The 13,832-nt window shown below is 46.7% G+C and overlaps 1 protein-coding gene across 1 annotated transcript; it reads right to left on the reverse strand.

Moving 5' to 3' along the window:
• Positions 1–11,771: 11,771 nt before the first annotated feature.
• On the reverse strand, positions 11,772–13,661 carry MYCGRDRAFT_51459 (uncharacterized protein; the record flags this gene model as incomplete). The annotated part of the gene is made up of 4 exons (XM_003847790.1): positions 11,772–12,158; positions 12,233–12,767; positions 12,830–13,159; positions 13,429–13,661. The coding sequence occupies 4 exons, from the start codon at positions 13,659–13,661 to the stop codon at positions 11,772–11,774; spliced, it is 1,485 nt and encodes a 494-aa protein (XP_003847838.1).
• Between the last annotated feature and the right edge of the window lie 171 nt (positions 13,662–13,832).

The following is a 13,832-nucleotide window of genomic DNA, read 5'->3' on the forward strand; positions in this document are numbered from 1 at the left end:
TCTAAGATCGGCCGTTCTTACAAGCCCATAACTCAGTCCGAGATGGACCGTCTCTCTGAGACGAATGGATGCTTCGCATGCAAGACCGAGGGACACAACCGCGGCAGCACTGACTGCCCACTCTTCAAGCACCGCATAGAGCGCGGCAACAACACTAAGACTCGGCAGAACGCCTCGACCACCCAGCCCGCAGAGTTGGACAACACTGCTGTTCCCGCAGAAGCCGACTCGGGAAATGCTCACGCCCGCACCTAAGTGGCTTAGGAGCGGGCACTTCATCACCAGTGCCACCAGTGCCACCACGTCCGCCGGACCCGCATAAGGAGACTGGCTTTCGCGAGTACACCAGCAGGAGGAGCGTTCCCTACAAGGCTCCGGTCCCGACTAGCCCCAACCGGCGTGCTCGCCGCGCAGCTAAAAAGGCCAAACGAAGGGCGATTCGCCAGGCCCAAGACATAGGCGGCGATGTCGATTCATCCGACGACGACGACGAGGAAGACACCGAAGAGCCTTTCTTCCGTTAGGCTGCCGTCGACCTTAATGAGCCGCCACCAGAGCTGGCCGCTAACTTATTAGTACACCTCTCAGCAACAGCCTTCCGCGCTGCTTCACCAGTAGAGATCTCAGACCACATCGTGTTTAAGGGGCTGGCAGGAAACCAGAAGATTCGCATCCACATAGACAGCGGTGCCGACGCGTGCTGCGTCAGTCCGGCCTTTGCCGCGAGAATAGGGAAGAAACCCCTTAGCAAGCTGATTAATGTTACATACACGGACGGCAGCATAGGAGCGCTAATTACTAACTAGACAAGCGTAGAGCTGAATCTGAATAGACACACTAAGGAGCTTCCTTGCTTCGTCACACAACTCGAATACGACCTCGTCCTAGGAGGCCCATAGCTCCGCAAGCACAATCCTCAGATAGACTGGTTAGAGGGTACTATTACCTTCGACCGCCCTTGCTGCGCAGACTATATCACGCACGACTCGCTAGCTAGTGCTCCTTGCATCCGTTACTTCAACTCGACAGCTGATAACGCCGACTATCTGCAACCAAATTTACGGCGCGAAATCAACCTTGAATCTATCTCCGTCTCTTAAGTGTCGAATAGCGAGGCCTACGATGCGATATAGAGGGGCGAGGAGGGCTTCTTTGTGTAGGACTGTCTCCCGAACGAGATTTACCAAATATGCAGAGAAGTCGACAGAGCGCTTCGACTTTGTAAGCTCAGCCCTTCCGACTTCGAGAAATACATAAAGGGCAAGCCTGATAAGGACTACACACAGGATGTGCCTGAGGAGTTTAGCGCGTACAAGGACTTGTTTAACCGGCGAGCAGCCGAGTCTCTTCCTAACTCCCTGCCTGCACACAGAGCAGACGGTGACCTCGGCATTAATTTCGAGCCTAGAGCCAAGATCCCCTTCCGCAAGCCATACCCTATAGGGGAGAGGGAGCTAGCAGTCGTACGCAAGCACATCGACGACCTTATTACAAAGGGCGTCATCCGTAAGAGCAAATCTCCTTGCAGTTCACTAGTGCTCCTTATTAAGAAGGGTGATGGTGGCATCCGCGTTTGTATCGACTACCGCGCCGTTAATGCCATTACGATCAAGAACAGGTATCCCCTGCCACATATCCGGGAAACCTTACTTCGCATAGGCAAGGCCAAGATCTTTATAGTTCTTGACATTGTCACCGCCTTTAACCGCCTCCGCATCCGTGAGGGTAACGAGTAGAAAACAGCATTCACGTCTCGATATAGTACTTATGAGTACCTAGTGGTGCCCTTTGGCCTTACAAATGCCCCTTCCCAGTTTTAAGCTTACATCAACCGCACCCTTGGCGAATACCTCGACGACTTCGCATCTGCATAGATCGATAATCTGATTATCTACAGCAACTCGTACGACGAGCACGTGGAGCACGTACGCAAGGTCCTTTAACGACTTCAGGACGCCGACCTACCTCTCGACATCGATAAATACAAGTTCTTCGTTTCGGAAGTAGTTTACTTAGGCATTATTATCATAACCCAGGGATTAAAAATGGATCCTCGCAAGGTTGAAGCTATTACTAGCTAGGAGACTCCCCTCTGCTTAAAGGATGTACAGGCCTTTCTCGGCCTTTCTAACTTTTACAGACGATTCGTGCGTAACTATTCGACCATCGCACGACCCCTTACGGCTCTTTCTAAGGGGCAAGGAGCGAAGAATATCGACGGTACCAAGAAGAAGACTACATTCGTCTGGACGACCGCCTGCCAGTCTACATTCGAAGCCTTGAAGGTGGCCTTTACTACCGCCCCAGTCCTCGCGCACTACAACCCTAAAAAGCCCTATGTCCTCGAATGCGACTCTTCCGACACTGTCTCGGCAGGGGTGCTCTCATAATACGACGAGGACGACGTCCTCCACCCTATCGCGTTCTTTAGCAAGAAGATGTCCCTAGCTGAGTACAATTACGAGATTTACGACAAAGAACTTATGGCCATCGTTAAGGCCTTCGAGGAATAGCGCCCTAAGCTAGTCGCCGGTTATACGTATGTTTTCTCCGACTACCGGAGCTTGGAATACTTTATAACTACAAAACAACTTAATCGCCGTTAGGCTCGTTGGTCTGAATTCCTCGCAGAGTTTGACTTCCAGATTAAATACCGGGCCGGCAAGCTGAACAGCAAGGTCGACGCCCTAACTAGGCGCTCCTAAGACATAGATAAGATAGCCGACCGCGATAACCGCAATGTCTCGCTCCTGAAGACGGAGCAGCTGTCACCCGAGCTGGCCGCCGCCCGGGCGCGCGAGGAGGAGCATAGAGCTTTGCGCCAACGACAGTGCGCTATGCGCTTTCTCGAGGATGAGGACCTCTCTGTTAACGAGATGATTTAGAAGGCGTACGCCAACGACGACCTCGTATAGGCTATCTCGGCCGCTCTCGACAACGGTCTCTTACGACTGCCACCTACGCTTAACGCGCGCGTCTCCCTCGGGGACTGCCGCAAGCAAGGAAGAATGATTATAATCAAAGACAGAGTCTACGTTCCTAAGGACGAAGATCTTCGCACTAAAGTCTTCCGCTACTACCACGACGCCCCATTAGCCGGACACCCTGGCCGAAACCGCACATATGACCTTGTCGCGCGAGACTACTACTGGCCAGGACTCTATGAAGATTGCGAACGCTTTACGCGCAACTATTAGACCTGCAAGCGCACCAAGGCTTCAAGGGAGGCCTATTAAGGATAGCTCCGCCAACTGCCGGTACCGTCAGCAGCGTACGATTCCATCGCCCTAGACTATGTGGTTCAGCTGCCGGACAGCACCCTCGACAGCGATAGGCCGGTATACAACAACATCCTCGTCGTCACGGACCAGCTCACCAAGCGACGCCACCTTATCCCGGTGGCCGACATAACTCTAGAAACAACTGCCGAGGCGGTCCTTCGGCATGTGGTCAGCTAACAAGGCGTCTTCCGCCATGCGGTCTCAGACAGAGGCACGCAGTTCCTCGATCCTTTCTACCGCCGCCTAAGTAAGCTCCTCGGTACAAAGCAACACTTCAGCACGGCGTAGCACCCTCAAATAGATAGACAGAGCGAGAACTCGAATCAGCTTATAGAACAATACCTCCGCGCATACGTTAATTACACGCAGAACGACTGGGCTCGATAGCTCTGGACTACTAAATTCGCGCTCAACAATGCGAAGGCAGCTACCGGTGTGTCGCCCTTCTTCGCAACTCTTAGTCGGAATCCTAAGATCCAAGTTCGTTACGTAGATGCCAAGCCGCTACCCACCGCCGCACAGAGAATCGATTAGGCAAGCGCAGATCGCTTCGCCAAAGAACTTTAATCTATCCACGACTATTGCAAGACTACCCTGATTGCAACACAAGCTCGCCGCGAGAAGAACGATGCCTACCAAGTTGCCCGCACCTACTGAGAAGGCGACCAAGTCTGGCTCGACACGCGTAACATTCGCACTAAGCGCGCAACGAAGAAATTAGCCGACAAGAAGGCCGGCCTATTTAAGGTAAAAAAGGTGTTGTTCACTAACGTCTACTAGCTCGATCTTAGTGCCCTTCAAACGCAGATCCACGATGTCTTTCACACTAACCTTCTCCGACCGGTCGCCGACGATCCCTACGGCACACAGCACCGCGACAACGTTACACTACCACCCGACCTCATCGATAGGGAACAAGAATAGGAAGTTAAAGAGGTAGTATTATCGCGGCGCAAGGGCCGGTAGAAGAACATATACTACACCCTGCGATAGAAGGGAGGAGATTTGACAGAAGTTTTCAGACCCGAAGACTTGGCACATTGTCAAGAGTTGGTTGCGGACTTCTACTAGCTCAACCCCAGTGCGGACAAACCTAACAACTACACACCGCCGCAAGGATGGATTGCGCCGGGCTTAGAGAACATAGAGGGACTTGGTCACGCTGTTAGTCTGCAGCCCGCTAAGGACAGGAGACTTGATTAACGAGCTTAGTGTGTCTCCGTATAACCCAGCGTGGGACCTAGCGGTCTTTGACCGTGTCGGTGTCCTCGTGTCGGTGTCACCGTGTGACCTCTTGCGACATTATCCGGTCAGCTCTGTTAAAACCCTCACCGTTGGTAGTGCGCAACGGCACGCCTTGTGCGCCTCGCTGTCCTAGAAGGAAAAATCGGTTGGGAGCGAGAAAAGTTCTTGGAGCATGCCGCTTGAGGCATTTGATTTGATTTAATTTGGATACTGCTTGCTTGCTGCGAGCGCTGGTTTCAGTGTATCGAGACGATACACGGTTTTAAGAGGGGGATGTGTCACGGGGTGCAGCCGGAGTACTGCCCTGGGTACATCTGAGCATGCTTGGTCAGCAGCTTCACGAGCAGCTGCCCTTCCCTTTCGTTCGGAAGTCGAGCTTCTCTCGACCTTCCTTCCTTCTTTAGAGTGTATTGACAATCTGATACTGACTACACGTTCTGTCGTCTCACCCGTGTCAGATCGGAATCGAATGTCTCTAATAGTAGATACGCCGGACGGAGGGAGGATAGAGCTCCACCGGACGGTCTTAAAGCGGGATGTTCCCCCTTAACGAGACGGGGTTATAGTTTCGGGCGGATGAGGAGACGCACACCTCGTCCGTTACCTAGGAGGTTTGGAAACCTAAGGTACGATGGACGGTAAGCGATTGCCGGAGCGATATTTTGCGTTAGGATGTAGATTAGCCTATCGGTAGTCTCTCTTTTTAGCGGTTTGGTCAACTCGGGAGATAGTAAAAAGGACACCGTAAAACGTAGTTAGGCTAGGAGTAGCTACGGTGCCGTACATCGCGAGGCGCTTTACGTAGGAGCGTAGGTCTGTTTCCTCCCCTCTAAAGACGGCCAAAAGAGCCGGTAGCAAGGGCTTGGATGGGGCTTCAGTTCAGATTAGGTGCAAAGGTAGACTAGCCTATATAAACAAGTACAATGAACCCCTAACCCTAACCCTAACCCTAAGATTTTTCGAGGCTTAGGTTTTATTTTTCTAGTATACATTTATAGCTAAAGATTAGTAGAAAACCTCTAACTAGTCTATAAAAACTCTATAACTCTCTAAAAAACCCTAAGTACCTAATTTACTAAGAAAATCCTTAGGTTTCTAAGCTTTATTAATTTTCCCGAGAGCTATAGATTTTTCGAGGCTTAGATTTTATTTTTCTAGTATACATTTATAGCTAAAGATTAGTAGAAAACCTCTAGCTAGTCTATAAAAACTCTATACCTACCGAGAAAACCCTAGGTACCTATTTTACTAAGGAAATCTTAGGTTTCTAAGCTTTATTAATTTTCCTAAGAGCTATAGATTTTTTAAGGCTTAGATTTTATTTTTCTAGTATACGTACGTATCTAAAGATTAGTAGAAAACCTCTAGCTAGTCGCTAAAAACTCCGTAGCCCTCTCGAAAACTAAATCTCGATCCGCGCTCGGTCCGACTAAGTAATTCCTACGAACGATATAAGTAGGGCGACCTAAGAAGATTAAAGGCGGTATTAAAGGAGGACGGCCTAGAAAGGCTAAATAAGTATTAGAATTAGTTCCTTTATTTACTTATTTATCGATTTAATTAATCTATCTTTCTATTTCTTTTTCTTAGTATTATAAATATTCGAGGTTTTCTCTTAAGCTAGGAGGTTTTCCTTAACTAGCTATAGGTTTTCTATATATATTTAGATATAGAGGAAGCTAGGAAAACCCTTAGCTAAGCTCTAAAAACTCCGTAGCTCTTAAGAAAACCTCTAAGTCTTTATTTTACTAGTAAATTTCTTACTATTATAGATACTCGAGGTTTTCTCTTAAGCTAGGAGGTTTTCCTTAACTAGCTATAGGTTTTCTATATATATTTAGATATAGAGGAAGCTAGGAAAACCCTTAGCTAAGCTCTAAAAACTCCGTAGCTCTTAAGAAAACCTCGAGTTCTTATTTTTACTAGTAAATTCCTAGTATTTATTACTATTCGAGGTTTTCTCTTAAGCTAGGAGGTTTTCCTTAACTAGCTATAAGTTTTCCCTATACTATTAGATATAGAGGAAGCTAAGAAAACCTCTAGCTAAGCCTTTAAAACTTCGTAGCTCTTTTAAAAACCTCGAGTTCTTATTTTTACTAGTAAATTCCTAGTATTTATTACTATTCGAGGTTTTCTCTTAAGCTAGGAGGTTTTCCTTAACTAGCTATAAGTTTTCCCTATACTATTAGATATAGAGGAAGCTAAGAAAACCTCTAGCTAAGCCTTTAAAACTTCGTAGCTCTTTTAAAAACCTCGAGTTCTTATTTTTACTAGTAAATTCCTAGTATTTATTACTATTCGAGGTTTTTTCTTAAGCTACGAGGTTTTCCTCGACTAGCTATAGGTTTTCTATATATATTTAAATATAGAGGAAGCTTAGAAAACCTCTAGCTAAGCTCTAAAAACTCTATAGCCCTCTCGAAAACTAAATCTCGATCCGCGCTCGGTCCGACTAAGTAATTCCTACGAATAATATAAGTAGGGTAAATTACTAGGGATAGTCTTTAGTATATTATAGTAGTAGCGAGTCTATACCCGCTATAGGCGGTTGTCCTACGTATAAGGGAATCTATCGTCCTAGTTAAATAGGAGCTAAATACGTATTTCCTAGGTATTTAGCTAGGTAGAGAAGCCGCTAGTACCGGTCGCCCGCCTACTACCGTCTCTAATTAGGGAGACCTAGGGATCTCGACTAGTCGCCTAATCGATAAGGTTATAGGAAAGGCCTTCGAGTCCTATACGTTCCTATAGAGATACTTCGTCGGGGTCGTTAATATACGGTAAACGGGGTATCTTCCCTAACTATTTAACCGGTATAGATAGCGTCGAGAGAAGATAGTTATAGTAGCGGAATATATATAGCCGTACGAGTTCCCTTAGGGTTCTATTTAACGTAGCGCGGTAGAGTTCGGCGTCGCCGGCCTATATATATCCGGCTAACTAACTTATTAGCGTCTATACCTAGGTCTTAAAGGCTATATAGAGACGGCCCTAACTAGTCGACCGGAGTTTCTACTAGAGGAAGTCGTTTATATATACCGTCTATAATAGAACGCCTAATTAGAACCGTAGCTAAATCTAGTCGAATATATCGTTTAGGAGCTAGTAGAGGTTAGTACGACGAAGGGTCTATAGGAGAGCTAGCCTACGGCGATCTTAGGGCGTACGTACTCTACGAGACTACTTATACCGGTCTTTCTCTAGCCGGTAGTAACGCCGTATATTACGGCTATTTGTAGTAAACGTAAGAATATCGAGAAGGGCGGTTAAGAAAGCCGAGGCTAGGCTCTATTAAATATCGATAGTATCGCTACTAGTAGAGTAACTAGTCCGCGGGAGTATAGATAGGACTATATAGATTATATATAGCTAGCGGTTAATCTAGGTCCGGATATAGTAGAGTATATTACGCCTCTCGAGTATAAAGAAGGGCTAGTATATCTATCTATTCGTATACTATATAAGAGCCGGTTAATCGAGACCGGTAGGGACTTATACTTTCTAAAATAAGTCCTAGGATATCCGATATTCCTCTCGGACCCTAAAGCCGTATAGACTATCCTCGTACGACTAGAGCGAGTAGTAGACTAACTAGACTTTATACTTAAACGCTATAAAGATACGACGGCGCTATAGAGCCTTAGTAGCCTACCCTCGCCGGGAGACCGCCTAGGCTTTATCGGCTATACTCTACGAGAAGGCGAGGCTACTATATACCGGCTAGGAGAATAGAGGTTCGGTCGACCGGTCGACTAGTATAAAGAGATCCTTAATATTATTATACCCTTATATAAAGGCGATACCGCCTAAACGCTTAGGTAATTCGCGCTTTAATTCGCCGCGAACCGTAGTACTATTAAAGGTCCTACTCTACTAGTAGAGCTCTAGCTTTATATTAAGCCGGCTAGCTTAGTATTCGTTATAGTTCGTATAGTAGAGTAGAACGAGGGGTTCTCGATAAACCCTCGACCGGTTTATAGGTTAGTAGGCTAGGTCCTTAAATATAAGATCTACGAAGGCGGTATCGAAGTCGATATACTCCTCGTCGAATTATCGTTTAAGGGACCGGTCGACTACTTACTAAAGGCTAGCGATAGACGTCTTACGGAGCTCGAGCTTATAGCCGTAGCGTACTATAATTAGTTCCGCTTCCTACTAGTCCTCTTCGTCGTCTACTAGGCGTTTATAAATATAGGTCTAGAGACGCGCGAGTAGTAGTACCCTAGGACGCCGGGCCTAATCGCTCGGCTATATATTTAGAAGGTCGTAGAATAGCTCGCTAAACGACCGGTTAATCGACCGAATCGACTACCGCTAGCGAGCGTAGGACTAGTTATACGCCTATTCGAAAGTATAAGGATAGTACTAGAGAATATCGTCTAGGTAGGTATCTTCGAGGGTAGGTATAAAGATTTTATTAATAAAATGCGCTTACTAGATCCGGTTAAGGTAGTAGCGGCGCTATTTATCGACCGCTCGTTACCGCTTTATAGATAGTAAAGGTAGGTTTAGGAAGAAGATATAGGTATCGAAGCTAGTAGTACCGAAGCTATAGGCGAGCCGGAAGTACTTATACGTCGTTAGGCGGATGCCCGACCGGCTAATAGGTATATACTAGTTACTAGAAAGAGTCTTTATAAACCGTAGCTAGTAATAGAACTAGATACTATACCGATAGGCTATAAGTAAGGTTAGTAGTAGGAATAGGGTATTAATATCCTACCGGCGTATTATTATAAAGGGCCGCTACTAGTACGTTAGATAGGACCGCTCGAGCGATAGGACCGGTCGGTTATCGTCTAGTATACCGGTACTACTAGCGAGGAGTCTTTCCTATACGATATAGTAGATCTAGTCTTAACTATAGACCGGGAGAACTCTATACTCTATAATATATCGTATTATATCGGGAATCGTACGTCGTTCCTCTATATTTATATCTCTATCCGGGGACCGGTCTTAACTCTCCTTATCGCTTTTTCTAGTAACCTTAAGGCTCTAGTTATAGTAGAACTAGCGGAGTATTTAACCGGTCCCCTACTTCTCTAGACTAGCGCTATCTCCTATTACCTAAGAATACTTATAGCCGCTATAGTAAAAGGCTCTTTAGAGTATCCGAATAGTATAGAGAGTTATAGTATTCCTAACCTCTTCGCTCTTATCCTAATCTATCCCTCTACTACCTCGTACGCTCGACCGGTCGCTACTAGTATACGACGACGAATCGTCCTTAACGTCTTCTTCTTCTTCTTCTCCTACGTCGCTATTAGTAAGTAACTAGTCGTTAGGATCCCGAGGAACGGGCTCCTATATCTTAGGCTCGTCGATAACCGGTATTATAGTATACCTTATCCCTACCTTCTCGTCCTCGTTAGTAGCGCTACTACCTAAAGTAACTAACCGGTCGCTACGTATATCCGAAAAGTCGTCCTCGACGTAATCCTCTTTTTACTCCTCTTCTTCCTCGTCTTCTTCTATACGAGTAGTAAGTAACCGGTTATCGAGGTTAGAAGGGTTAAGGTCCTAATTTGTCTCGAATTCGTCGATAACCGGTAATAGAGGGCTAAGCTCCTAGTCCGACTCGAACTCGTCGATAACTAGTAACTCGAATTCGTCGATAACTAGTAGTAGAGGGTCGGGCTCCTAGGCTATTTTAGATTTATCGATAACCGGTAGTAGGGGTACGGCCTACTAGTTAGTACGGATACCTATCGCTACGATACCTCTAACGAGGGTATTCTAGTCGGACTCGTCGACCGGTCTATATAGTAGCGCTACGTACGAAGGAGGTTTAGGAGCGATTTTCCGAGGGCTCCTCCTAAGGATAGCTATCTCTAGGGCGTCTTCTACGAGCTCGGCCGGATAGTACTACTACTACTACGCCGCGCTTACTATAACGGATAGTCCTACGACGATAGATAGTCCGGCTACGACCGGTACCTATAGTTATAAGGTATCTACGAGAGTATCCTATCGTCGCCGTACGCGAAGCTCTCGCTAAGTCTATAACTAACGTTCGTAGGTAGCGGTATCGAAGGCGGCTTATAACCGCGGAGACTAGTAAACTACTCGCCTAGGTATCGCTCCGAGCGACCTCTCGTAGGAGGGAATTAAGTAAGAACCGAAGCTATACTAGGAGTAGGGCGGTATATAGGTACGTCCTCGTCGTCTCGGTATATTAGAAAAAGTAAGGGTATAGACCCCGCGACTAGTAGACGAATTAGTAGTCGCGAAAGGTAGCTTTAGATCGCTAGACTAATTAGCGGTACTAAAAGCTAGCTTTAGCTTACGGAGACCGCCTAACCCTAACCCTAAACTACCTTATAGTATAGCCTCCTTTAATATAGAGTTTATACTTAGTAAACGCTAGTAATCCTAAAACGGGATAATCAGCTAAGATTATACTAAGAAACGCCGAGATCTCCTAGCTTAAACTTACCTTCGTCCGTCTTCTATACTCGACCTATATAATTATAGTAGTTAAGCGTCTACTTTCCGCTCTTCCGTATAGTAGTATCTAACGACTATACTTTAGTAAGAGCTTCGGTCTATACCTTAACGCTAATATACTACGGAGCGAACTAATCTATTATATTTAGTATATAAAAGGCTTAGAGATCTATAGGTAGAGTTAAGGTTACTAGTAGCGGTATTAGAGTTAGAGTATTAGTATTAGACGGAGGATTATTAATAGCTCGTATTAGTATATCGTCGCGGTTAAGAAGCGGTAAGCCCTACGCTTCGAGCCTAGTATTCTTAGTAGCTTTACCTACTTTAGAGTTTATTAATATAAAGGCTATAGTAAGATCGAGAGCGAGAGCGAGAGCGGTAGAGATTAGTAGTAGTAGTAGTAATATTAATATTCGAGAGAGAGAGAAACAACCGCGGAAGGGGATATTTAAACCTACTAAACGCCCTTATTAGTATTATACGTACTTATATATAATTGTTAGCTCTTAGCGTAATCTTAGTAGCTAGCTAACAATATCTAGTAATATATAGCGACAATAGGAGCGTTTATTAAGGGAGTAAAGTTATTTAAGCCCTATACGTAACTATTAAATCTATAAAAAACACGTAGTAAGGGAAACTTCCGTTTAGTACACTATCGGAACTCTAGCCCTTTCTAATCGTAGGTACTATTTTACTAATCTACTGTCCTACCTAATTAATCCTACATAGACCTGCACTATTTCGGCAAGGACTAGATCGCCTTCTAGGCTATACATTTGTCCATTGCTGCTATTATGCTAATTGTAATGGCTTAGGAATGTTCTTTCTTTCTTCTTCGCCATCATCCTTCCTATTTACACTCACAGCCCAAGAACTGGATTCTCTGATTTTCGCGGCATAGAACCAAAACCAGATCGCTATCCCAACGAACACGGTTGCGATAATCGCCAAGATCGAAGTGCTGATGTTGCTGCCCAGGTTCGTGAACATCTGCCTGGCGAATATTGGGAACGCGCCGCTGAGGATGCCCCGGATGACCGCAAGAGGCGCGTTTGCAGATGCAGCATACATGGCATAGGAGTCAGTAAGGTAGCCTTGCAGAATGCCGTCAAACTCATTGAGGCAGGCTCCCACCAGTATCAGGGCAGCCAGGGAGACGAATGGGGAGATGGTCGGAGCCTGGCGATGGCAAATGTGTCAGCTTGGTCCATGGCTTCTCGCGAGACAAGTGGTTCGAATTGCGGCCAACTCACATAAGGCGGCACCGTCCATGCAAACCACCAAAGCGCAGCACATAAGACCGGTGCTGCGACAAAGAAGCCCGTAATCTTGTCCTCTGGAGTAATGGCTTTGCGCTGCCGGATACGAGCGGAGAGAACATGCCAGTCAAACAGCCGGAGAGGAATGGTCAAGATCAGGCCGATGATCCACGTCAAGTACACAAGCGATGCCTCGCGCTCGCTGAAGCCGAAGACCTGGTACGTGACAGTCAGACCCTCCGTCTGAAGATACACGGACGAAAAGATGACAGCACTCATGATGGAGACAGTGCAGATGATGGGCTCAGTGAAGAAGAACCGGACAGGTCTGCAGAGCATGGTCCGCGCAAAAGTGCTAAGGTCAGGGACGTGATCAGCTTTGTCCTGTTGAAGACCTCGGAAGCCTGTGGTTCTTTCCACTAAAACGATCTCTCTCTTCAACACGACGCTGGGTCGACTCTCCTTGGTCCATAAGAACAGAAAGGAATTGCCTGCGAGTAAGATTGCTGAGATGTGATAGACCCATGGCCTGTCGAAGGTGTCGTCAGCGACGGAGGGAGACATTCAAGGCGACTCAAATCAGGTACTTACCAGCCTAACGAAGTGCTGACATATGTCGCGAACGCAGGTCCGACAGCGATGCCAATGATGGAGCCCTTGATCCATGTGTCAATCGCCCACACTCGGGGTCGAATACTCCACATATCCTCCAATGCTCCCGATCCGACGACGGTAGGTAACGCTGAAAGGAAGCCATTGAAGAAGCGTCCTATGATGATCGCTGGCAAGGACTGGGGAGCCCCAACCACGATGCAGGACACGACATAGGCTACGGCAGCGAGAACATTGGTACGTTTTCGACCAAAGCTTTCGGTGTAAGGCGGAAACAAGAGACCGCCAGCAGCTTGCCCGAAGAAGAACCTTGGACAAGGTCAGCATTCCATGTCTGGACCGGCGTTCTGGAGACTTGCATGGACGCAAAGGCGATGTTCGCTACCACTGGACTGATTCGCAGTCCTTCTTGCGCCGAGCGGGCGGTTGCCGTCTGGTTGATGTGTCAGTTGTCACATCCGTCCTACAGTATGGCCGATCTGAGACTCACACCAACATTTCCTGTCATGGCCCTGTATTCGACAACATTTCAGAACGGCCTTTGACATCCCGAACAACCAGATCGATGGCCAACTTACGAGATCGTAATGAATGTGGTAAGAACGCCGGTATCGTACAGCTTTCTCGGCATTTTCCAATTTCTAGGATGTGCAAGTGCTCCATCGGCCCAAGTAACGTTGCCATCTGCGCCAATTTCAATCCCGCGATTTGTCAACTCTTGTTGGACATGGCGAGGTACGTCTTGCTGCGGTTGATTTTCTTTTCCACTCTGGGCGTCCTCCTCTATTTTCTGCCTCGCCTCCCCGTGCATCGCGCTTGCTTTCTGCGATATATCGGATACGCAACGAATCTGGCCAGGTAGAAGCGACAAATGAACATGTCTGATGGAGCATGGAAACACAAGAGTCGCGAGACACAAAATTGACAGACGAAGTCATAAAGCAATGATGAGATCATCTGAACCCTGGATCGGAAAAGATGC

The sequence above is a fragment of the Zymoseptoria tritici genome, chromosome 13 (assembly GCF_000219625.1).
Source record: "Zymoseptoria tritici IPO323 chromosome 13, whole genome shotgun sequence".
Taxonomy (NCBI): domain Eukaryota; kingdom Fungi; phylum Ascomycota; class Dothideomycetes; order Mycosphaerellales; family Mycosphaerellaceae; genus Zymoseptoria; species Zymoseptoria tritici.